The sequence below is a fragment of the Cynoglossus semilaevis genome, chromosome 14 (genome assembly GCF_000523025.1).
Source record: "Cynoglossus semilaevis isolate Cse_v1.0 chromosome 14, Cse_v1.0, whole genome shotgun sequence".
Lineage (NCBI taxonomy): Eukaryota > Metazoa > Chordata > Actinopteri > Pleuronectiformes > Cynoglossidae > Cynoglossus > Cynoglossus semilaevis.
The window spans coordinates 6,958,942-6,982,245 of record NC_024320.1 but is presented as its reverse complement, the minus strand read 5'-3'; the positions used below and the strand labels follow the sequence as shown (position 1 = coordinate 6,982,245).

Sequence of the window (23,304 nt, the reverse complement as noted above, 5' to 3'; positions counted from 1 at the left end):
ATCCATCCATCCATCCATCCATCCATCCATCTATCTATCTATCTATATTTATATATAGTGTATATATGTAAATACGTAACCATTATTGAGTTACAGTGTGCACAGTAATGGGCTCTTTTTTGTTCTTCAGACACTCGGATGAAGCTAATGACTTTAGAATGACCCGTTATGACTGCTGTAGATGTGACGATAAAACCGTGTTGTTCAAGAGCCACATGTAAATTAAAAGGATATAAAATTGTGTTATTGTCACACATTAGTGTTAGATGTGTTAATAGTATTGCCATTATTTTCATCAGGTACATAATCACTATCCAGGGGTGAGTATGAGTGTCATGCCTTGTTTTAGCATGTGCTATTTTAGATGAACTCACAGTAAGTCAGCTAGCGAGCAGCACCAGCTTTTTTTATTTTATTCATGCAATTATTATTTTTTTTTGGATCTTATCCATTTGTGTTTTTGCAGGTGAAACTAATGGTATAATTTTGGGTTCTGCTGTTTGAGGACAGATTAAAACATTATCCAATGCTAAGATTGTGCTAACAGCTAGCTGCTTGCTTCAAAATACTGCATCTTAGCAAATTACTAGGCCTTAGCTGTATCAGTACATTTTATTAATTTTAACTGCTTCACACAACAACATGTCTCCAACTTACCGAAGTTATATATTTTGTGACATGAAATACATTTGGAGCCTTTTAAGACAAATAAATCTTCTTTTCTGTAAATGTGACATTACAACATCCCAGTGGTTCCCAACCTTTTTCAGCTTGTGACCCCAATTTGACATCATAAATGTTTACTGACATTTTCTTTTCTCTAGCATTTGTTTTTGATCATTTTTGTTGTACTGTGTTGCTCAGATATACCAGCTCAGATATTCTTTTATGCTATAATTTGTTTAAACGCAATTTATATTCATGAAAAGAAAAGAATGCAGTTCATTAATATTTCATGTTTTTTAATCGTAATGTTAAAAATAAAAATAAAAATTTTCTTTTAAATCAATTACTAGACATTTCAGGCGACTCTGTTTGAATTCCAGGTGAACCTGAAGGTTGAGAACCATCGCAATAGTCTTTTAAGTTGTATTTTGTAGTTTTTCTTTCGATACAACAATGCGTGACACAGTGAAGTGGCGTTCCAGTACAGTACAGATCTAAGCATGTCTAAGAAGTGACATGCACTGAACAAAAATTGATTTGTGGTAATATGGAAAGAGAAGAAGTCTTAGTGACCTTCCTTTCCAGAAGTAACAATTAAAGTTACATCTGCACCATGCGTTGAAGCTCCCATTGTGAGGTGTATCAGCCTCTGCTGCCATCTTTAGAAGGCACTCAAGGTTTTACTGCTGAATCACAAAACCCACAGGACCTTCAGTTCACAATGCAAATGTACATTTTCCATCTGGTCTCCTGTCATTGCACAATATAGCTCAAGGTTTGCAGAGAACTGCATGTCTGTTTTTCACCTCATCCACTCTTCAGCGGGTCATTTTGTGGAGCACGGTAAAGTACCGAGGCGATGTGACGGCGGTAACCTCCTCACACTGTACACGAGCTGCGTTACGGCCCAGGGGACTCAATGTGTTACGCTTTATCTCACTTTTAAAACATAGAAAGGGACACCCTAGTGGACTGTTGGCTCGCACGTACGCGTTTTATATCACTTTCAAGAGTTTTAGCAGCTGCAAAGTGTGTCCGCGAGAATATAAAATGTGTTTTAGTCCATTTCCACACAGTGTCCCTGAACAGGGTCACATCTGCTTCACTACGCTAGAATGACATGACAGGGCAAGTCCTGGGAATAACGTACTCACTGGATACAGTACATGCTGTGTATTTGGTAAAGTCTTACCCTAACAAGGGTTGTGTTTATTCTACAGTGGTCACAGATTTTTTATGTGACAGCAAAAAAATCTTTGAAATTAAAAGTTGAAATCCATCATTAAAAGGTTCGTTAAAAACTCTAAATTAAAGACACAGCTATGACCCACTAGGTCATCTTCCAACATTAATGTCTAAAACACATGCATATAGTCCTGGAGAGAGCACTAGATTGAATAATTGTTAAACCTTTTTGGGCCCCAACGTAGACTGCCCCCAGGGGGCGGGGGTCCCGCACCACTATTTGAGAAGCACTGCTCTAGTCTAATGTTAGCTTAATCCCATTCCTGCCGATGTGTCCAATCATTCACACTCACATTCACTCGTGTAGTTCATTTAGAGTGAACAGCAACAACAACCCAACTCATTTGAGTCCAATCTAAACCTAAACGTCTGACGTACCTTAGGAACACAATGTTTTCTATAAGTGAGTATTAAAAAAAACACCTTAATAAAAATCATCAGTATGTTTGTATGAGCATGTCTGTGTTTTTTTTTTAATAGGCATGAAAATAATGTGATGTGACAATTGCACCGTTAACACCGACTGAGCACTTAGCCACTGGTCACTGTCAAATGCCTTAATGTGAAATTTAATTAAAAAATGACCAAAGTGCTGGGTTAGTGACAAAGTGGCCCAGTACGGCTTCATCTTGATTCCTTTAGCTGAGTGACTGCTGATGGACTTTTAATGTGGTCTAATATTTGGAAAAGAGGTTGATTAATATTGACTGCCACGCGGCGCTTGCTGAGTACACAGCTAAGTGCTACTCAGCAGAATGAGAAGGACATGCAATTGACAGGGAAACATTACACGGATTTTGCGGTGGACTACAACAAGTGTGGCTTTGTTTTTTGTTTACTAGTCTTTCCACTGGTGCACACGTTTCAATTTCACGTTGATTTTTCTGTTTGTTACTATCAGAACTACATGTTGTCACAATACTGTATTTGAGTCTGTGTTTCACAGCCTGAAAGTAGACTGAAAAAAGTCTCAAACCCAACCACTAATAAACAAGAACAAAAAGGAGCAGATGAGTCTGCTGTGGAGCCTTAATTCCAAGAAATAACCTTTGTGCAAAGTAAAATTAAAATGAATTTAAAAAATGAACAGAATTGTGTAATTTTTGTGTAACTTTTTAAGAAGTTAATAAGCAACTGTTAATAGATTTAAATGAAGAAAGGCAAAAATAAATAAAAATATAAGAATTCACAGTTTTTTGCCCAAAACTTCAGATGTGACAATATCAACACTGAACAGCATTAACACGGTTATTAACTTCACAGTCATTTGCTTTGATAATTAATTCATGCCATGATCACAGAACATATTAAAAATACATTCAAAAGCGCAGTGAGCGACATGTTAGTGTATCAAATTCCAGAGTTGAGAATTTAAATCGCCTGTGGGGAAAAGAAAATTGTGTGCTCCTTGTAAACGGATCCTGTTTATCGTTGCCTCGTTTGGTGTACGTCTCTCTTTCAAATCAGGTTCGTTTCGGGACTGAATGTCCACTTGTCCTTGTCCACCGCTAAGCCCCGCCCCGACAACACAGTGTTTGACTATGGTCTGGAAGAACAGAACCACCATTGTCACGCCTCTAGGCTTAGTGCAGACAGCCAGTGTTGTGGCCCAAGGGAGATTGTGTGAGCACACATGCACAGGAACACACACACACAGACAAACACACACACACGTACTTAGAGTAGCCCAAGGGAGTCATGTGAAGGGAACAGTGTAAACATCCAGTGGCAGTGAAGGTGTTGGTGGTCCTGTGAAGTGGAAGCAGGTCTGGGCATGGTACTGACAGATAAGCCTGTGGAACTTACAGGAGTTGATCCTCCCTTGTTGAAACACCCACACAGCCCACGTCCCCCTGTGATTACAGCTGCATCAGACTGAGGAGAGGCTCAGACTCCTGCAGGGGTAGTAAAGAGTGTGGACGGAGGGCAGAAAATGTCCTGCAGTCATGGTAGGAGTTTACAAATGCTGCGTGGACATAAGACTGTCACATGTGAAATGATCTGTGTAATGGAGGTTGATTGGCTATTCAGAGGAGTCCTTGGCGTACCATCAAGGCGAGCCACACCTTTTGTGCTGGTTTAAAACGTTTAAGAATCAAAGATTTATTTTTCAATATATTTATTATATTAATTAAATAAAATGTTGTCATCCTTTCATAGCTTCTCACTTGGTTATACTTCTTCCAGTCATTTATTTTTAGGCTAAAAATTTTTATCCAATCATATTTCACCCATCATGTGTTGCCAGGGGTGATAGAAATCTGCCCTGCGGCCTTCACAACAAGTGACGCCTGGAGTTAATTGGCATTAACCAATCAGATCAGAAGCCTTCTAATAGTTATGTTGGCAATTTGAGTGATCTGATTGGATGGTCAAGGAATGCACAGTCTACAAAAAATCAAACTGCAAAGAATCGGCACTAACCAAGGAAAGGAGGTGCACAGAGAGAAGCCTATGCAAAAAGTCCATCCATTCATCCATTTTCATCCGCTTATCCGTTTCCGTCGTGGGGGCAGCAGTCTCCATGACCGCCACCCAAATCACACTGCATCGTACCAACCCCCCTGAACCTTCCTGCAGGTGATGAGTCAGCTGGAATCTATGCAAACGTTACATTGACAATTGATGTTAGAAGTGTATTTACATTTTAATAAGAGAATCTAAGTAAAAAAATCTATTGTGTGTTTCTTTTTTGTACTGATATAATAACTTCAGAAGTAAGCCTGAGTTTTCAGACTTTCATCAACCCCTCTTCTAGCTGCATTAAATCCCCTTTAAATGGAGTCGTTTTACTCATCATTGAACAACGGTTTGGTGAGAGAGAATTCTTTTGTGAAGGACTAAAATGCTTCTCCACTGTCATACAAAAATTGCACTGAAGAGAGAGAAAAATATCTCAATTGAAAGTTGAAAAAAGTAACAATCAAAGCGCATAAAGCCTTTGGGGTTTTGTGTCGAGACACTTGTGTAATTCCCCATCGAACTGAGATCATGTGTTTTTACTGGGTACAGACTGAAGTCAGTTCGAAAACTATTCTGGCTGACTTTGGAGTTTGGGACGGTGTATTGAGTCGTCTTGGTTCGGTGCACACTTTGAATCGAACAATACACAATTTTATATTTATTTGATCAACTTCTGACGGTGAACTGTGCTTGAAGCTCAGTGGATCTGTACTCGACTACTCCGCCTTGGGCTGCATTTTCGAGTGTAGATCCACTTAGCTGTGGCTCCCACATTCATTCACAACCAGTTTATTTTTCATAACTAAATGACAGGAACAGAATAGAGTAGAGAAATAAAAGTGAGTAGGTGGCACACCGCCTTACAGATTGGTGGCATGCCCAGACACCTTAAAGCATCTTTTAGATATCTGGGCATGCCACGGTAAAAATCTTTAAGGTGGTCGGTTCTTTAATACACGGTCTTGTTCAATGAGGGTTTTGTTTCAATGTATCTGTTCACTACTACTGAAAAAGCTAGCTTTTGGTTATGTCGTGAGCTGTTTCTGTTCATATTGTTTTAGATGGTTCTATCTTCTAAGTATATGCGACACAACATGCTCGGGGTACAATGCTTAGCATTTGGGTTAAGTGCCTTGCCATGGACACATTAGCATGCAGGAATCAGATGCTGACAGTGTGTGTCTAGATTGAAGACCTAGTATTTGGAGATACAAATGATAGAAGGGATGAAATATTTAGGTAGCAAATTGGTTCAGAACTTTTCACTGCCATTGCTGATGTAAAGCATTCACCTTCCAGTGAGGGAATCACAGGCTCCTGCTGCGTCTCTGAATACACCATGATCTGGGCATGATGAAACCATTTTGCAAGGATAAAACTGTCTGGCCTAGGTCTTAAGTTGTTTCAGTTTCACCACAGGTCACCAGCTCCAATGCACCGGGGTTTTATTTTATTTTATTTTATTTGTTTCAACACAATGTAGGTTGATAGCGGTGAGTGATGCCACTGAAAAGCAGAGGTTAAAGAGAAACATTTCTTTTCACACTGCATCTGTTATGTCTGTCCCACCGTCACAGCATAGAATACGTTCGGTGATAAAGAAGACCTTCTCTGCTCTGTCTCCAGTTCTCTGACCCACTCCAGGCTACACTGAAAATCCACGTTGACACAAATATGTACTCAGCAGATTGACTTCGACTTCCCTTACTTCTGCGGGATATAAAACAGGGGAAAATACATGGTTTAGTTTTACAGAGACACAATAACGACGAGCCGTTGTTTTTCTTTATGGATCCAGCCATTCTTAGAGCTCTGATCAGCTCCCTCAGAGGGAATTGGCAGTTAGAAAAGAGAAGATATGGAGGAAAGAATCAAATATGTTGAGGCAGTTCCTTCTCTCGCGGAGTTAAATTTGTAATATATCACATCTATATCTGTGAAAGCCTCTGTCTTTTAATGCTTTAAACTTGTACTGAGTGATACGGCTGCAGTTTTTTCAAAAACAACATTAAACCAAGTGCTGGTATTTTTTGTTTTTCGTTTTTTTGTTTTTGTTTTTGTTTTGTTTTTTTGCAGCCATTTGTCACAAGAGGAAAATGATTGCTAGTTGTTTTGGTTTCCCAGTATTTGTAAAGTCAAATATCCAACCCCTAAATCATCCCTCTGTTTGTTTTATGATTGCTTCTAAATCTCCATTTTTTCTCCCCATCATCTACACATCCTTCACAGCCAATGCTTTTTGCAGCTTTAAAACGATAAAATGTAACCCTTTGTCTGGCAGTACCACACCTCCATACACCCTGTGGGTGCTGAGCTGGCCTAAAATAGGTATTAGCAACTCAGCCAGTTTTGGATAATAAATCGTACATCGTTTATTGTTCCGTGTGACTTTTGAGCACACTTACCTACATGTTTGATCCAGATTTGCAGCCAAAATGTATGATTTTACTCACGAGTCAGGTGTTCTTTTTGGCAGTTAGCCTTCAGCTAAAGCTAAGAAGCCGACTTTTCTGAGTATTTTGTGTATTACCTTATCGTATATTCTAGCTAATTATAGAACTATTGAATGCGTAGCAAACTTAATGATTGAGGTTATTGTATTATTTGACAGCCACTGCGACACTGATCGACTTGGGACTGCATATAAACCAAATGCATTTGACTCGTTTTCTGATTGATTCCTTTTTTTTTCTTCCTCCTCAGTAAGTAGTCATATAAAACGACTTATATCATTTAAACAATTTAACATTTTAACAACAGACTTTTTATTTACATCAATAGTAACAGGGACTACAAGAAACCTAAACCAATCCACAGAATTTGTTTTTGCCTCTTTTGCTTTCTGAATGCTGCTTGTAACAATGGTAGCAAGCCGCAAAAAACTGTGCTCGTATTACTCATTATACACACACAAAAACACACAAAGTTGAGAAATTGCACTAAAAACAGGTAAAATCTCAGTCATTACAGTATGTCATTCCCAACTCATCTGTAAAAGCTCAAAGGAGAGCCCCCATTTAAGCTCAGAAGCTAGTTTGCCTACAGCTTCCTATTCGTACTAAAAACATTTGCTAATTTTTAAATAGTCCTAGGACAAAGTCCTGAGTTTACAGGATTTTACTTTGTGTAGTACTTTTTGATTCAGTCTGACCTTCTTATACGTTCCATCTAAGACTCTGAGTTGATTCAAAGGAAGCACCGCAGTTCTTCGACCGTTATTCGATCAAATTCAGATGAATTAATTGATCCACGTCTGATATGATGCACTGACTGCTGGGACATTTTGGATACAAGCCACATTTTGTCTCTGTAAAAACTGAGGCTGTGAACCCAACTTGATCTCCAATCTATTTCTAGAGTCAGGGTTTCACAGCAAGAGCCAATTTCCTCACTTTGTGCAAACATTTTGTGACACTTCTGTGACAGTTTGGAGACGGACACTGTCACAGTGCCACCTCAGCACTTCTCGCGCCGCCTCCCTACTGCTGCGCACAAGTGTCAGAGCACTGACAAGTAAGACGGCACTTGACATTAGGACCAAGAATGTGTTTCTTTCCACCAGGGCTCAGTAACACCAGCAGGTAGCATTTAATCAATGCCTTCAGGAATGATAGTCCTTGGTGTCAGAACAGCTGAATGATTGGGCTCTGACACTTGACCTCTAATCCCGGTGACCTGCATCACCTGAGCGGAAACCTGCGCAGCGGAAGCTAAAGTTAGTCAGTCAATAAATCAGAGCTAGATGAAGTCCAGGGAGCCACCATAGATTAAATCCTCTCTCTGCTCTCAATGGCTGCCGGCACCATTACTGCAGCAGACTTCATCAGTCTTAGCCCGCTTTTGTGTTTGTCCCCAGTGTGTCACATCCTTCAAAATCCCACACAACAGTTTAATAATACTATTTATGATCTAATTAGCAGGCATAATGAATAGTCAACCATTTGTAACCATCATGATTACAATGTTTTAGTGATTGCCGGAGATTAATTGATGCGGTAATGGCTTTGGATTGATGTAATTTGCATACATATGGCTAATATGAATTCATGCCCCTCCTCTTCTTAATGTGTAGGCAGTGAACTAGTTTCCTGATAGTGAAGACAAACTTCCTTTAATTTATTAATTTTTTTTTTTTCCCCAAAAGTTTTCTCCTTAAATATCTAAGCCGTACAGCAAAATACTGAGATAAAAACTCATGTTCAGACATGTTTTTCTTTATTCACATACAGTTAGTTATTTCAGGTCTGGAGTCCTATTTTCAGGGCAATTTCATGAAATTGTTGCATTTCGTTGCTTTGCCTGTTTTAACTGTGTAAGTTAGCACAGGGAAAGTTATCAGTCTTAGTAGATACAAAGGGTCCTCGGTTTACAATACTCTCTACCTATGACTGTTCAAATTTTAAAACGAATTAGCGAGCGGCGCTATACGCAGATGATGTCTTTGTTTACATTATTGGGTTGTACGCTACATTCACTTTTTTTTTGGTTTGTGTTGGGTTTTTTTGCCTTATGGTTCCCAGGTGTAAGTCAGACTCTTCTGATGTTTTTAAGTCCAAGATAATGATGTCACCACTGCGTTAGCATAGGTGACATAGGTACAGCATGTGCGGACCCCCTTTTTTATTTTTTTCCATTCATCCATCCATCCATCCATCCATTTGGGGGCAGCAGTCGCCACCCAAACCACATTGCCCCGTACCAACCCCCCTGAACCTTCCTGCAGGTGGTCAGTCCACTGGACGGTACCAACCACCCTAACCGGGATTCGATCTTGCCCAGGAGGTGAACCCTGGGGTTCCACACCAATGACAGAGACATTGACTCTGGGACAAAGCGCCACTATTTTTCCATTCATTTTAGTGTAAACAATAAAAGCAGGCCATGCAGTAGAAGTAGTTAGCGTTCGTTCCCTAGTGTTTTAGTATGGAGATCACTAGTATGTGTAGGTTTATTCCAAGAAGTAGAAGACCAAGAAGATGCAAATAGCAATTAGGTTAATAGTTCACTTAAATTGGTGTGAATGTGAGTGTGAATTGCTTTACCATACCCTCTCCTGATCACTGCTGAGAACCAAGTCACCCTCCCAGCAACCCCGAAATACTAGTCAGCGATACTTGAATGAATAAATATAAGCAAAGTACTGTACTTCTTTAGTTAAGGCCAGAGACGCTATTATGTTATTCAAATTGAAATTTGAGTTAATTTACCAAATGAACACACACACATACCATTCTAATATATCCAACCAGCCAAGGACACATTTTGTGAAGTTTTGTGATGGTTGCTGTGTTTAGCAAAGAATCATTTGCGCTGTAGACATTCTACAGACCTTCTACACTGACTACAAATTGCTTTTGTTTTTTTTTTCACTCTCTAATTTCACTTCAGTCTAATGAGGGAGGCTGAAGAAAATCATTTAGCTGTACGTGTTGCAAAGACACTGGAGATAAAGTTTTAATCTATTTTTAACACTTGTCTTGACCATCACTGGAGGTGCTCTGATCTGTTTAACACCCCCATACGTTGTCCTGCTCTGGTCCATTTATTCTTCCATCCAATTACTGGATCATCAGTCATTTCTTAAGCTGATTAAACGTCTAATTTTGATCTCTTAAAACCAACTGTACGTCCAAATGCTTTTACTAGAACTAACATCTGCATGTGTGTGTTTTTGCCCTGTGTCCTATTTCTCCGGCTTAGCTTCCATTGAAGTGGCAGGGAAAAGGATCAAACTTGTGCCGGCTACAACATGACCTCATTCTTCCTGTTAATCTATAGCAGCAGTGATGGTAAAGGTTTCAGAAATCCAGCATTAAATGAAGGAAACCTTGTAAGTGGATATTTCCTACATGTGGATCAGAAAAAAAAAAAAATCCCAAAACGTGACATTCCGTCGCCAGGAATTCCAGGCTTTGATTCCCCAAAGGTGACTCGTTACAGGCTGCACGGGTTCTTGCTCTGTCCCTTTGCTCGGTGTCGTCATCCTTTTGGTCCACTTTCATGTCCACAGTCATGTCATTTCACTCAGTGTCCACCCGCGCACCGCCTTTATTCTGAATGTCATGCATTATTTGTTGCCTTGTTCTTTGACATTTATGCTCACAGTGACAGCGAAGGACAGGGAGATGAAATGACGTGAGACAACGTCTTAAGATTTTTTTAAAAACCGAAAAAAAAAAACCCAAAGTGGTTTTATGTCCAGGTTTGCTGTCTTTCAGGTATGTGTCATATTTTTCAACCAGCTACTTCGTTCAGGGTTGTAAGTGCTAACAGGGTTATAAAGTTTGGTTGATAAAAGTTGAAATCACTTTTTACTTAATGTACCATGTCGCTAAATATCTGAAGCACCGCACATCACTAACATTAAACTACAGTACAGTTTTGCAATTCTAGCAAAAAAAGATAATCCAATCAGGACAATTCTATTTAATGTATTTTATGCAAGGCTCCACAGCGTCGCAGTAGGACTACACGCATGGGTCGATACAACATTTTCATGCTGATACCAATACCAATACTGCAACTTGGAGTATCTGGCAATACTGATATCAATCCAATTGGATCAAGACTAACGCAACACAAACAAATACTTTTTTAATAATTCATTTGACCGACATAATCCTTACTGCATCAGAGTCCCAGTAACACCAGTGGTATGCAAGCCATGGTTTGAGAACCAGCATTTTCTTTTTTCAATTGAATTGCACTAAAATCCATCCACTCTCCACACACAGTGATCCGACTTACATTCGTTACTGGTGGTAAAACTGTGATAATCCCACTGTGAAGATGTATTTAAGATGCACTGTGTATGGAACGCAGCCCAGATTTTCAAATCAAATATTCCTCTCCATGGAGTAGCTCATCTGACTTCAACTGAGTTTCATTTCTCAGAGCTCCTGCCTATATGATTGCTCTTGATCTGTCAAGGATACGCTCATGTCACGAGGCTGCGGCCAGCTTACATTTTGAACCTCTTCTCATTTGAAGGCTGTCGCAATCCTCTGACAGTTATTCCCTTTTTTTTCTTTTTAAAGGCATGAGTTTGTTCCCAGAGCTGAGGTCTTAGGCTCCATATGTCAGACATCTGGTTGGTATTCATTTTAATTAAAATAATAATAAATAAAAAAGCCTGGAAGTGGGTCGAGGCTCCGCCATACTTTGTGTTTTTCAGGAATCCAGACATGGACGGAGAGAGAATATATTATCTCTGGTCTCTTCGGGGAAACCAGGCGCACCCTGTCTTGGACAGTGCAGTCCCACGTAGAGCTCATACTTGACTGTATTATGCGGCAGAGTGGCGACAGTCAGCATCTCCTCAATTAGGCAGCACTCAATGCAATCCACTCCAGGTCCAAATGACTAAGTAGCACTTTAAGGAAGCAGCCTATGATAGTCTTTGCACCGTGATAGATGTGGAGCGCTAACCCTCTGCAGCGCTGACACACATCCATTCACTCTCTGTTTTGCATCACGACGGCATTGATCTTTAAGAATGGTGAGGCGGTGAGGAAGCTGCCACGGAGTAGAGAAATTGATGTTTCATAAAGGTAAAATGAAGGACGAGACACGTATAGAACACAGGGTTCACGTTCAGTCAGTGGAAATCCAGAAGAAGTTGGAGGGAAGTGGAGAAGACGAGGGTTAGGGTTACGGTTTTCTAGATCCTCATCTGGAGAACAAACATGACCCAAAATATGTGTCACTCTCTAGAAATACAATTTAAACCAATTTAAAACTCAATTCTCTCAAGTCACTTATTATATTACCTGATACTCTTTGGGGTTATTTATGGTAGACCAAAAGAGAACGAGACAATCTCAAAAATGTCCCACTTACTTTTGTGTTGAATTAAGATTTCCTTCTAATTACACCTTCTAATAGTTTGGGAACTGTTTACCTCCAGTCACATCTGGACTGCAGGCCGGCCACTCAGGTTCGTCCACTGTACTTTAAAATAATAATTAATGCCTTTTGCTAACTACTAATTAAGGTATCACAATTGTTTCCTTTTTTTTATTTTGGTGAGAATTTCTATTCTGGGCCCCATGACAGTGGGCCTCTACGGAACATGACTATATTTCCGCGTAGATATTTCACTATTGGATGCAAGACTGATACCTACTACAGGATCATTCAGGTCCTTCCAACACCCCCTTACAGCGCCGCTGCATACTGTAACAGGTTCAAGGTCCAGGTCAGGGACCTCTTAAGCAGAAATTTCAAAGTCAACCAACTTCTCTCTAAACAGGGTGGCGGGTAAGCGATGGAATTTCAAACCCTGAAATTTTAGTTTCAAAAAGGTCAAAAAGACGTCCAGAATGTTATCTACAGCTTGGCAGCCATGTATTTACTGTGAGGTCACTGTATTGGATTAAACTGTATAAATGTCAGGGCTCTGTGTTTTTCTTGCTTTTTGTGGTTTTGTCCAAAAGTTAAAAGTTTTTGTTTTTTCTTTAGTTCATTGATTTTTTTTTTGGTTTTGTTTTTCATTCCTGTCACTGACCAAAGCTCTGTGGAACCACTTGTAGAACAGCCAGACCTGAAGTTAAGTTTTAGTGTAGAGAAATGGGCCAGACAGAGGGGTTCAGACATTACAAATTTAAACATAAGAGTTATAACGTTTGACAACTGATAGACTATTTGTAATTTGAATACAAGCAAATTTGTGCAGCTGGGTTCAGCCCTGCGTTCACCTCAATTTTTCAGAGTGTGCTCTGACAAAATAATCTGAATTTAAATGGTTCCCACTTGTTTCATGGGATTCTGGTCTTTTGTTCGCGTCTGCTACAATATGTTGGATGTTATCACCACCGCTGGTGTATTGGATTATGGAGAAGAGTTCAGAGTGTATTCTGAGCCAGTGCTGTTGTTAAAACTGTCCATCAATCTTGTATTTATTATATTTCAGCTTCGTCGTCTCTGACAAATTGGCAGCAGCAACCGTTATATTTCAACTCTGAATAAAAAACAGAAAGAATTAAATAAAAAATGATCCAAGGGGGATTTAACCACAAATCAAAACACTCCCAAAAACAGAGTTGGTGGTAAATTGCCAAAGGCTTAGCTCAGATAAGATTCTTCTCGGATAATAATGTTTGCAATGACCTACTTGCTGTATCCTGCTTGGCTTCATTATAATTCAGTATTTATCATGAAGTGACACCGCATTTAAGGTGATAAAAGTAGTGGCAGTAATTGTGCTCGGATGAAAAGGTCACAGTAAAAGCACTTTTGCCACGCGTTCAATCCAAGCTAAGGATAAAAACAGTTATTTTAATCGTGCGGCCTCTTAATTACAGAGAAAGACGGAGAAAAATTACACACCGCCTTTCGCTGCGGCTCTCAGTTAATTAAGGAATTTCTGCCACTAGATTTTCACATATACCTGACGGAGGTTAAGTGCCCAAAATTAAGTAATTACATAAAGGGAGTTACAGAGTGGCCGCCCAGCAGGTGTGGGGCAGTGTGGAGTGTAAATGGCTCCTGCTGCTGGTTGCAGGAGGAGGCGAGCAGCGAAGGAGGCAGGTTTCAGTCAGAGGAGATAAAGATAGACGTGAGCAGGGGAAGAAAAAGGGAACCTGCTGAAAACGAGACAAAAGGTGTTGGGAGGGAAGGAGGAGAAGAAGGAGGAACCGTGGTGGTGGGGCTTTGTCTGGAGAGAGTCTTTATCTGATCGTGTTAATCTTGTCTGCCGCCCTAGCCGTGCCACGCGCCAGCACTTTTAACTAGCTGAGATAATGGGAGCAACAGCATCAAACTCATTAATTGAATTAGCTTCCTCTTTATCCCCCAGTCTTTGTCACCCCCTAAAAACACTCGACCCCTGTCTGTTTTTTGGCTAATCGATTCGTGACTTTGAAAAAGAAAAAGAAAAAGAAATTTCCATCCCACATTTTTTTTTTTTGCTTTTCTGCAGATGGAAAAACGCAGAGAAAATATGATGCAAACTATGCCAGTGTTTATATCACTAATGGATTTAGCTGCAGGTGATTTAGCCACAGGCTAACTCCAAGCAACATGGCCACTTACTCCTGCCATCACTGATGGAATCTCTTTAAAGTTCTTCTCTGCAGTTAACGAAAGAGCAGAAAATATGGAAAAGCACTGAGTTTTAAACACACATTTACACATTTATCCAACCTAACGAGTCAATTCTCTCCTCCATTGTTATGATTTTTTACTGCTGATAATTAATGCAGCCTCTGGGTGGGACTGTGGGGTTGTATATGTGAGTGCACCATGTTGTCACAATGCTTGCCTCTACAGCAAGGAGATCACTGGGGAGCAAGTTCGATTCCCGGTTGATCTTTCCTTTACAGCAAGGAGATCACTGGTGCGCAAAAAACATGCTCAATATGGGACGAGTTGGTTGATACTGACGGTTGGTGTGAGTGTGAATGTTTGTCTCTTTATGTAGCCCTGCGATGGACTGGTGAACCGTCCAGGGTGCACCCCACCATTGGCCCTAGATTTCTGAGTTTGGCTCCAGTGGCCCCCAACATCCTGAAAAGGACTAAGCGGTAGACGATGGATGAATGTGGCTCATCTGTATAATGGCTCCTCTCCTCTTGGCTCTGTCTTATGGGTTTCAGTTTGAAACCAAGGTGGTTTCTTTGTTTGGCGACTGATATAAGACCAATTGTTAAAGCGTCCATTTATCTCTGCTAAAAGGTTAGCTTTATCCAGAAGCCCTGCTCCCACTTCCTCTCTCTCACCATGAGCAAACATTATACCAGATGGAGACAAAGTAAAGGCGTCTGAGTTGTGGAGCTGCGGCTGCTGAAATAATTATATAAAAAAAATAAATGTTAAAGTTTGTTAAAAAAGAAAATAATCCTCGATTCCAGAACTGGTATAAAAAGGACATTCAAAATGTATCAATGAAGAAGAAAACAACAACAGTTACAACATAAATGCACTAATTTGCCTAAATATCTGTAACTGGATTTTTATCTTTTTTATTAAATTAAGAAAACAAAATGTTTTAGGGACATCAACCTTTGCTTAACGATGAAAGAAGTTTCTCAAAAATGAATAAAAATGCATAAAAATATATAAAGAAATAACAGTAACATAAAAGTATATGTAAAAAATGATTCATTTTAAAGTGACCAACCACACTTCTCTGAAAAACAGTAGAACTGAGCCTTTATTTCAGGAATATTACCATCGAATATCGATTCCAGTCGATTGGTTGATTTATCGATTAATCGTTTCACCCCTACTGTGGAGTTTTCTACCGTAATATCTCGCAGGAGTGAAAACACAGAAAAAACTTTTTCTTTAAGATTTCAGATTTAAATATTCAAAGCAGACGCCGGTGGATGACTGACATCCAGCCTTCTCCCTTCACTAAGACCTGAACAGACAACACATGTCAGGGCTGATGGCAAACTGTTGTCTTACCCCCTCAACCAATAAAGCCGGTCTCTCCTGACTGTCTTCTCCAATCCTCTGTCCTATTTTCTATCCACTCTAATGCAACGGCTGTCTGGTCTAATCTGCCTGGCTGGTCTGTCTGTCATCGTCTTACTCAGTCCAACACCTGGACCTGATGCTTCCTGCCACATAAACTCTTCTCATTTTCATTCTATTTTTTTAATTCATTTCTATACTAAATTGATTTGAGAAAAACAATTATATTAATGTGCCTATGGGGCCATTAAAAAAAAATTGAATAATACACCCGTAATACTGGTGGCACACTGCCCTCTGTTGGTAGGTGGTAAAAACCAGTGAGGGGAGGGGTAGGATCAGCTCACACTCACAAAGTATTGTACATCATTATCTGTAGATAAAGTATCACAGCGGGACAGAAGACATTTTTTACTTTTCAATTTTCACACAAGAATGTATACATTCTGCTGCGGTACTCTTAGATATAAATGGTTCCGTACATTTCTTGACACTCAGTGCTACTATATTACATATTTACTTTTAGTGTATTATCTAGATCTGTCAAAATAAATGTGAAAAGCTTAGGGTAATGGTTAATCTCATAATTAATTAATTAATTATGTACATATTAACTATGGTCATTAGTTGATAGCGATCCCGTGAAATTGATCATCGTTTGACAAATATTATGGATTGTTATTGGTACAAACATTCTCATAACATGAATTATTAAATTACAAATAATAATTGTTAATTATTAAAGTTAATTATGTTGATAGTAATACTATCATCTTGACATGACCACCACATACACTCCTAGTGATAATGCTACTGGATCATTAGTTGTACCCATCTGTGCATTAAGTTGGGTTAGTGCACATTTTAAAGTGAAAAAAATGAAATGACAAAAAATCTTTAATAAATAAATATTAATTTTATGTCTAATGTATAATATATTTCTTTACTAATTGTAGATTTATGAAACGTGGTTTTTTTTTTCTTTACAAACCCTGATGAATAATGTAGTTAACAATTCAGGTTCCACCTAATTCAAGTGACATTTAATAAATACACCTTATATCTTTTTTAGACACATTTTTGTTCATTTTGTCGAATGATATATTAAAGTCATTATGAACATGATAACTTCTAAGCATCATTCCGACATCATTCCATGCAGCCTTTTGTTGTATTACTAAATGACCTTTTGACCTAAGATGTTTCCTATTTTCACCTTAAACAGTTAATAATAATAATTCATAGATCATAAAATATGAACAACGTGTGGTATTGTATCTTAAACTTTTACATTTCTTCTTTCTTTTTTTTTTATTTAACCTCCGTTATTACCAATAATGTTCCATTACGTAAAAAAAAAACCTGGTCTCCGGCAGCATGCAGTCACTCTGAAGTGTTTGTGGTCCTTGTAATTTTCTGCAGCGTTGAACAACATTAATATTAATGTGCTCTAATATTTCATTCGGTCGGCGTGCAGCCTGCCGGAGTGCAAGGTGTGTTGACGTTTTTGTGTTTGGGCCGCGGCCAACCTGCGGTGTCATATCTGAGCATCAATCAGGAAGAGCTTCATCTCATCTGTAAATACTCATCCCACTGATGCAGCGCTTCAGAGAATTAATGAGCCAGCAGCTGTATGTGCCCATGCATGTGGAGGAGGGGGTGGGAGGGGCCGGGGATTCCTTTCCCTTTATTCCTTCCCCTTCTCCCTTCTCCCTCACCCCAAATCATGTTAGGCCAACTAATCTCATTTCCAGAATGCCATTTGTTAATTTGGCCCCCGTTAGTCTCTGTAATGGCTCATGCTTTGGTCTGTATGTCAAGTCGTGAACCCGAGCAATGGAGTGTTGTATAAGAGAGGGACAAACAGGGACAAAGTTTTCATCTTCAAAGATATCATGTAACCGTCCATTTGATTCATATAAAAACGCCGTATTTGAACTTACAGAACAAGGCCTTGATGAGGACTTAGTCATGCAGTCTTTGGATGATTACAGTAAACAAGACATAGACACATACTTCCACGGACCCTTCCCCAACTCCCCTCTCTGCCTCTGTCCTTTGTACATCTGGTTTATTCGAAATTCCAGGATCGAATATTAAAAAAAAGACAACTACAGCCTCTCTGATCTGATATCTAAGCCCAAAGTTCAAGTTCAACTAAACTTTGCAAGACATGCCGTAATCAGGGACACTATCACCTCAGCAACAGCAGCCCTCAGCGTGATGGAGGAGAAGAGAAGGAATAGGAGTGATATCAGTATCTGACAGGAAAAGGTTGCACAGACCAACAGAGAAATTATACTTCCACAGTAAAAAGAATCAGGACTCAAGAGGAACATTTGTGGCCAAGGAAACAGGAAACAGAGAAGAAAGAAGTAAAAACAGAGGGAGACCTGGAACAGACATGGCCAACCTGCGGCTCGGGAGCCACACGCGGCTCTTTGCCTGGTTTATGCAGCTCTTACGTTCATGCCGAATTTTATGTTTTTTTTTTTTTTTATGCTATGTAGATCTTGTTCCAGTGGTCGTAGATGCAAATTTGCACGGATGATGATGTACACAGGAAAGTGTTAAAAGAGCAGGAGAGTTGTATTTAGTTATTGTAAAGGGATGGGGCCGTTCATGTGTGCCCATGTAGATCATGTGGCTCTTTGCAGTAACACAGTAAGAATTGTGGCTCCTAGCCTCTTGACTGGTTGGTCACTCCTGGTCTAGGAGAACACATGAAAAAAAAAGAAGAAGCAAATGATAAAATAGATAAATTCCAAAAGAACAAACTGTAAAAGGAGAAGCAAAAGGAGTCACGGCAGAGAAACACATGAAAAAAAAGAAGAAGCAAATGATAAAATAGATAAATTCCAAAAGAACAAACTGTAGAAGAAGAAGCAAAAGGAGTCACGGCAGAAAAGGAGAGGAAGTACAACAAATACACAGAGGAAGTAGAACAACAAGCAGAAGAGGCAGAACATGAAGAAGGAGAATCTTCATTTTCATCATAAACATATTCATCTGCCAAATGTAGCCTCTGCATGAAAGAGGAGCAGTGGTTGATAATTGGCGTTGCTCGGGAAACAGGCGAGATTTTCAGTGATTACTCAACACATCGCAGCTCTGCCCAAACTGCCACGGTGTTCTTTGAGCCTAATTTTATTTTAGATGGACTCAGGGATGGTGTATACAGACTGTGGAGTCAGGGGAGATGACCTTTACAAAAGCAAAACTTTATAAAAAACAAAAAAACAAAAAAAAAAAACAAAAAAAAAAAACAAAAAAAAAAAAACAAAAAAAAAAAAAAAAAAACAAAAAAAAAAAACAAAAAAAAAAAAAACAAAAAAAAAAAACAAAAAAAAAAAAACAAAAAAAAAAAAAAAAAAAACAAAAAAAAAAAACAAAAAAAAAAAAAACAAAAAAAAAAACAGTGAGATAAGGATAAAGATAGGACAGAGAGGAAGTATGGGAGTCCGTCATCTGTGTTGAATCTGCATCAGTCTGCTGTAATTACCAGGCTGTGGCTGAGGTGGCGACTGGGAAACAGGAGGGCAGAGGACAATCAGCGTTCTGCTCCTAGATATTGTCAGGGTTTTACTCACAGCCGTTATCTGGGCTCGTCGGGAGCAGCGGCCAACGTCAGGCCAGTTATTACTGAACCTGCCTGAACCAGATCAAAGTGGACTGGTGAAACAAGGAAAGATGAAATGACTGCACTCTTCTAAAGGCTGCTGCATGCTTTATCATGTCATTATCCTCCCGTCAAAGTTGCGATTTTTTTTGTCTCCGTCTCTGATGAGTCTCTCACACCACGGCGATGGGCACAGTCTCCAATTATTTTTGATGTAGGGAGAAATTCACCACTATTTCTGTTTTACTGATGTTACAGTTCCTTTTCACCTTTCTCTCATGTTAGTGCTTTCCTTTTTTTCTTCTTTTTTTTCACTGCACCATTTGTACCGAAGCTTTTTAAAACTTGGAGCAATTTGTCATGGCAAACAGCAGAAAAGAATCACTGCAAGAGGCGGGGGGCAGACTTTAGAGGTAACTTCATCAGTTAGAGGTGGGAGAGAAATGTGAGGTGAAGTCATTGTTCCCACAGAATAAATATCACATTTATACTCTGTCTAAGTTAAGGCTGTGATTTTTGTTCAGATTATTTTTCCGATCCTAGAAGCATTCCATTCAGCTTCACTCTATGTTCAGGTTTTACCAATGTAAATAACTAATTAGTCTATTGCTTTTTAACTGCAGCTGTGTCCATGCATCGTGCTGCCGTTACAGCTATTGTTTCATTGCATTGAATGTTTACACCAGGGGACGTCAAACTCAATCACTCAACTGCCCGAAAATTAAAACCCACTTACGTTGGGAGGCTGAACAGGATCAACAGTTATTAACAAGTCAATAGAGATTCATTTAAAACAAACACATGCATGTTAAGCTCTGCAGTGGACAGATAAAATGAGGTGGCGGGCAGGGTTCGGTCCACAGGCCTTGAGTTTGACATTGGTGGTTTATCCTCAAGGATACTATCAGGATACTATCATTTTAATAAGGAGTTTGGATGTCTTTCAGGGAAGGCTTCACAAACACACATGCCGCTTTACCAATAAAACATTAGCTTTTAGCATGACCCAGCGATATTATGGTTTGAAACCATGCGTCATAACTATGTCGTTGTCGTCACGTCAAATGTTTCAAAGCCATTGCTAGCCACTAGCTGACCCCAAAACGAGGCCCACTTCACCAGTTTTCATTTAAAGACAGAGCTGTACAGAGGGTTTTTGAAATATTTTCTGATGCCTTTCCTTGAGATTGTGATGACGTATAACAAACCAGGCTAAGACAACAAAATGACTTTTCATCACATCCCTCCCTGTGTTTCAGGGTCAGGCTCAAAGAGGGCGTGACCTTCCTGGGAGCCAGAGCCAGCAACCCTGTCGGTTGGTCGGTGAGCCAGGACGTCAGGAGTGATGGTCACAGAATCGTCACCCTCCACTGTCGGCGCAAGGAGAACGGTTTCAGTCAAAGGTTTGTGTGACTTCCTTCTGTGCAGAGTAATGAGTAAACAGTACAGTCTGCTGAACATCCAGATATGGGTAGTACAGACGGGGAGTCCGCCGAGAGCCAGAAACAAACAGTGAGGAGGGAAGTGGAATTGGCTTGGCATCTGACCCGTCCACTCCTCGGTTACTGTCTGGTCATTCCCCAGAGTTGTACATATAATGGAGTGTTCAGTACACAGTGTCAGTAAAGATTTCCACTGTTTTGCTAAAATACTTCATGGACTCACTGTAGAGTGCACAAGGTGACCTCTTCTGTATTACACTCACCACGAGCAAGCAGTACAAGGTACAAAGTAGAACTTCTTACTGCTGCAAATACTGGGGATCGACCACTACTGAGGACACCAATTCAGTTGGTGCCAGGTTCAACCGTGCTGCCCAGGTCTGTTTCTCCAAGGTGGAAAGAAAAGGAACGTCTTCAAATATGTCAGTCAATTTTCAAAGACCAAAACATCTGTCTATATAGTTTTAGATTTCTTTAAGAGTTTACTGGAAAAGCCACTAGGTGGCAGTGTTTTATGGCAATCATGAGCTGCTATTTAAACCAACAATCTCAGTTGGAACTGTAAAAAGGCATCAGCATACCGTTATTTATACTTATTTGTACAAGTAGTATTTGGATGATCCATATTCAGTATTGATGGTACACAGAAACACATCACTGGGTACTTGCCACTGTATTACAGTACAGTGGTCTTACTGTCGCCTCACTTCATGGATAGAGGGCAGTATAACAGCGTTTACAGCACCTCCTGCAGGAGAGTGGAAGCAGCTGAATACCAGTTTCACATCATGAAAATCTCTCTGGATTCTGAATCACCTTCCAAAACTTTACAAATTATCATGACTCCACTCTTTGTTTAGAGATGTTGAATATGCAACGACCTTGATCAATTGAAAAAAAGAGAAAGAAAAATAACAGTGACAATGAGGTCTGCCAACAACAAATATGAAATTTGTTCTTGCGTAAACTTATCTTTTTTTACTTTTATTTGTTTTGGTTTTTTTTTACCAAATTCTTTGTGACTAAAGAAAAAATAACAAGATAAAAACGTGTGATTTTAAGGCAGCTGAACACTCATGTTCAGGTGATTGATGGCCAAAAAATGACATATTCTCAAATGAATAATATCTGTGTGTAGTGTGTGTGCATGTGTGTGTGTCTGTGAGCAGACTGTAATTGTCATTCAAATCTCCGGCTTTAAGGCAAAGGCAAAACAGCCGTATACAGGAAATGACACAAACTGGCCGGGCTGTGATTTCCTCCCCAGGATGTCAAGGTGATGACAGTGATGAATGACGAGTCATCCATCATTTACATGCATCTCTTTCGTGGCCCTGCTGAGGGGAGAAGAATTTGAATTACACAGGACTGCCCAAACCAAGGTCACCCGTGTCGAGCCACTGATTCTGTGGCCAACAAAAGACTGCCTTGAAGCGTGGAAGCTCTAATACCACACCTGCTGCGACCCCCTGCCTTTGGATTTCTCCCAATTTTAGCTACTAGTTGATGCTTTTGATATACAAAGTGAAACAAATTTGGCATTCTGCACCTTAACGTGTCAGGGGGAATTTGTCGTCTGAAACTAATTTCAGAAAAGAAAGAGCTCTTTTGATTTGTGGAAACCTGCTTCGTCCAATGAGACCAAAAGATTGATGCACCAGATTGAATGGTATGAAAATCTAGGTTTACGTGCATGGTGCAATTGTAAAACTGGTTCTGAAGCCCTGAATAGTAATTTCCTAAATGACTTAATGCTTTTATCACTCCGCTACCTGAAAGAAAAATGACTTTTTTCCCCATATTTTCTTAAGTGAGTCTCTGCTTGGAGAGTCATTTAATCTTTCTGCTGTCCCATTTGTAGACGGAGCGTCAGTCAGACTAAGTGCCTAAAGATCTCCCGTAAGTGGGATAGATGGAAATCTATGAAGATGGAAGTCAAGAATTATCTCTGAATTTCACTGAAGCAGGATTTGTCATCCGTTAAAACTATGTGACTGTCAAAGCCTGATGGTTCCACGGCACAGAGCAGCGTAACAGGAACACAGCTTCCTGTGCGGACAGTAGTGAGCTAATCATTCATTTGACTTGTAATTGTCAAATATAACACAGTCTCAGTGTTGACCAGACCAGATTCTAGTTAAATGAACCCTTGCTGTAGAGTCTGCATTAGGGCATTGATGACTTCTGATTTTCTCACGTCGACTAATCTGACAGTGAAGTCCAAGAGTGATTTAAGGACATCACATGGACAGAGGAGGAAATGCAGGCATTCCAGGCAATGACCATGTAACTCTCTTTCCACTACTTCTGCAGCCTTTGTTAATGGAAAGAATACAGCATTCGCAAATACCATGTATGTGGCTTCATTTTCCATTTACATTCCAAGTGCACTTGCACTGGTGTCACAGTGGCAGATTTTTCTGCTTTTGAAAAGGAGCTCCTCTGCAGAGG

At 39.8% G+C, this 23,304-nt stretch overlaps 1 protein-coding gene across 1 annotated transcript in view; it reads left to right on the top strand.

Annotated features, from left to right (window-relative positions):
* LOC103389405 (transmembrane protein 132C) overlaps positions 1 to 23,304 on the top strand; it is a 102,707-nt gene that overhangs the window by 15,769 nt on the left and 63,634 nt on the right. The window contains exon 2 of the mRNA XM_025062031.1: positions 20,671 to 20,814. Coding sequence (XP_024917799.1) covers positions 20,671 to 20,814 — 144 coding nt within the window. The remainder of the gene's footprint in view (positions 1 to 20,670; positions 20,815 to 23,304) is intronic.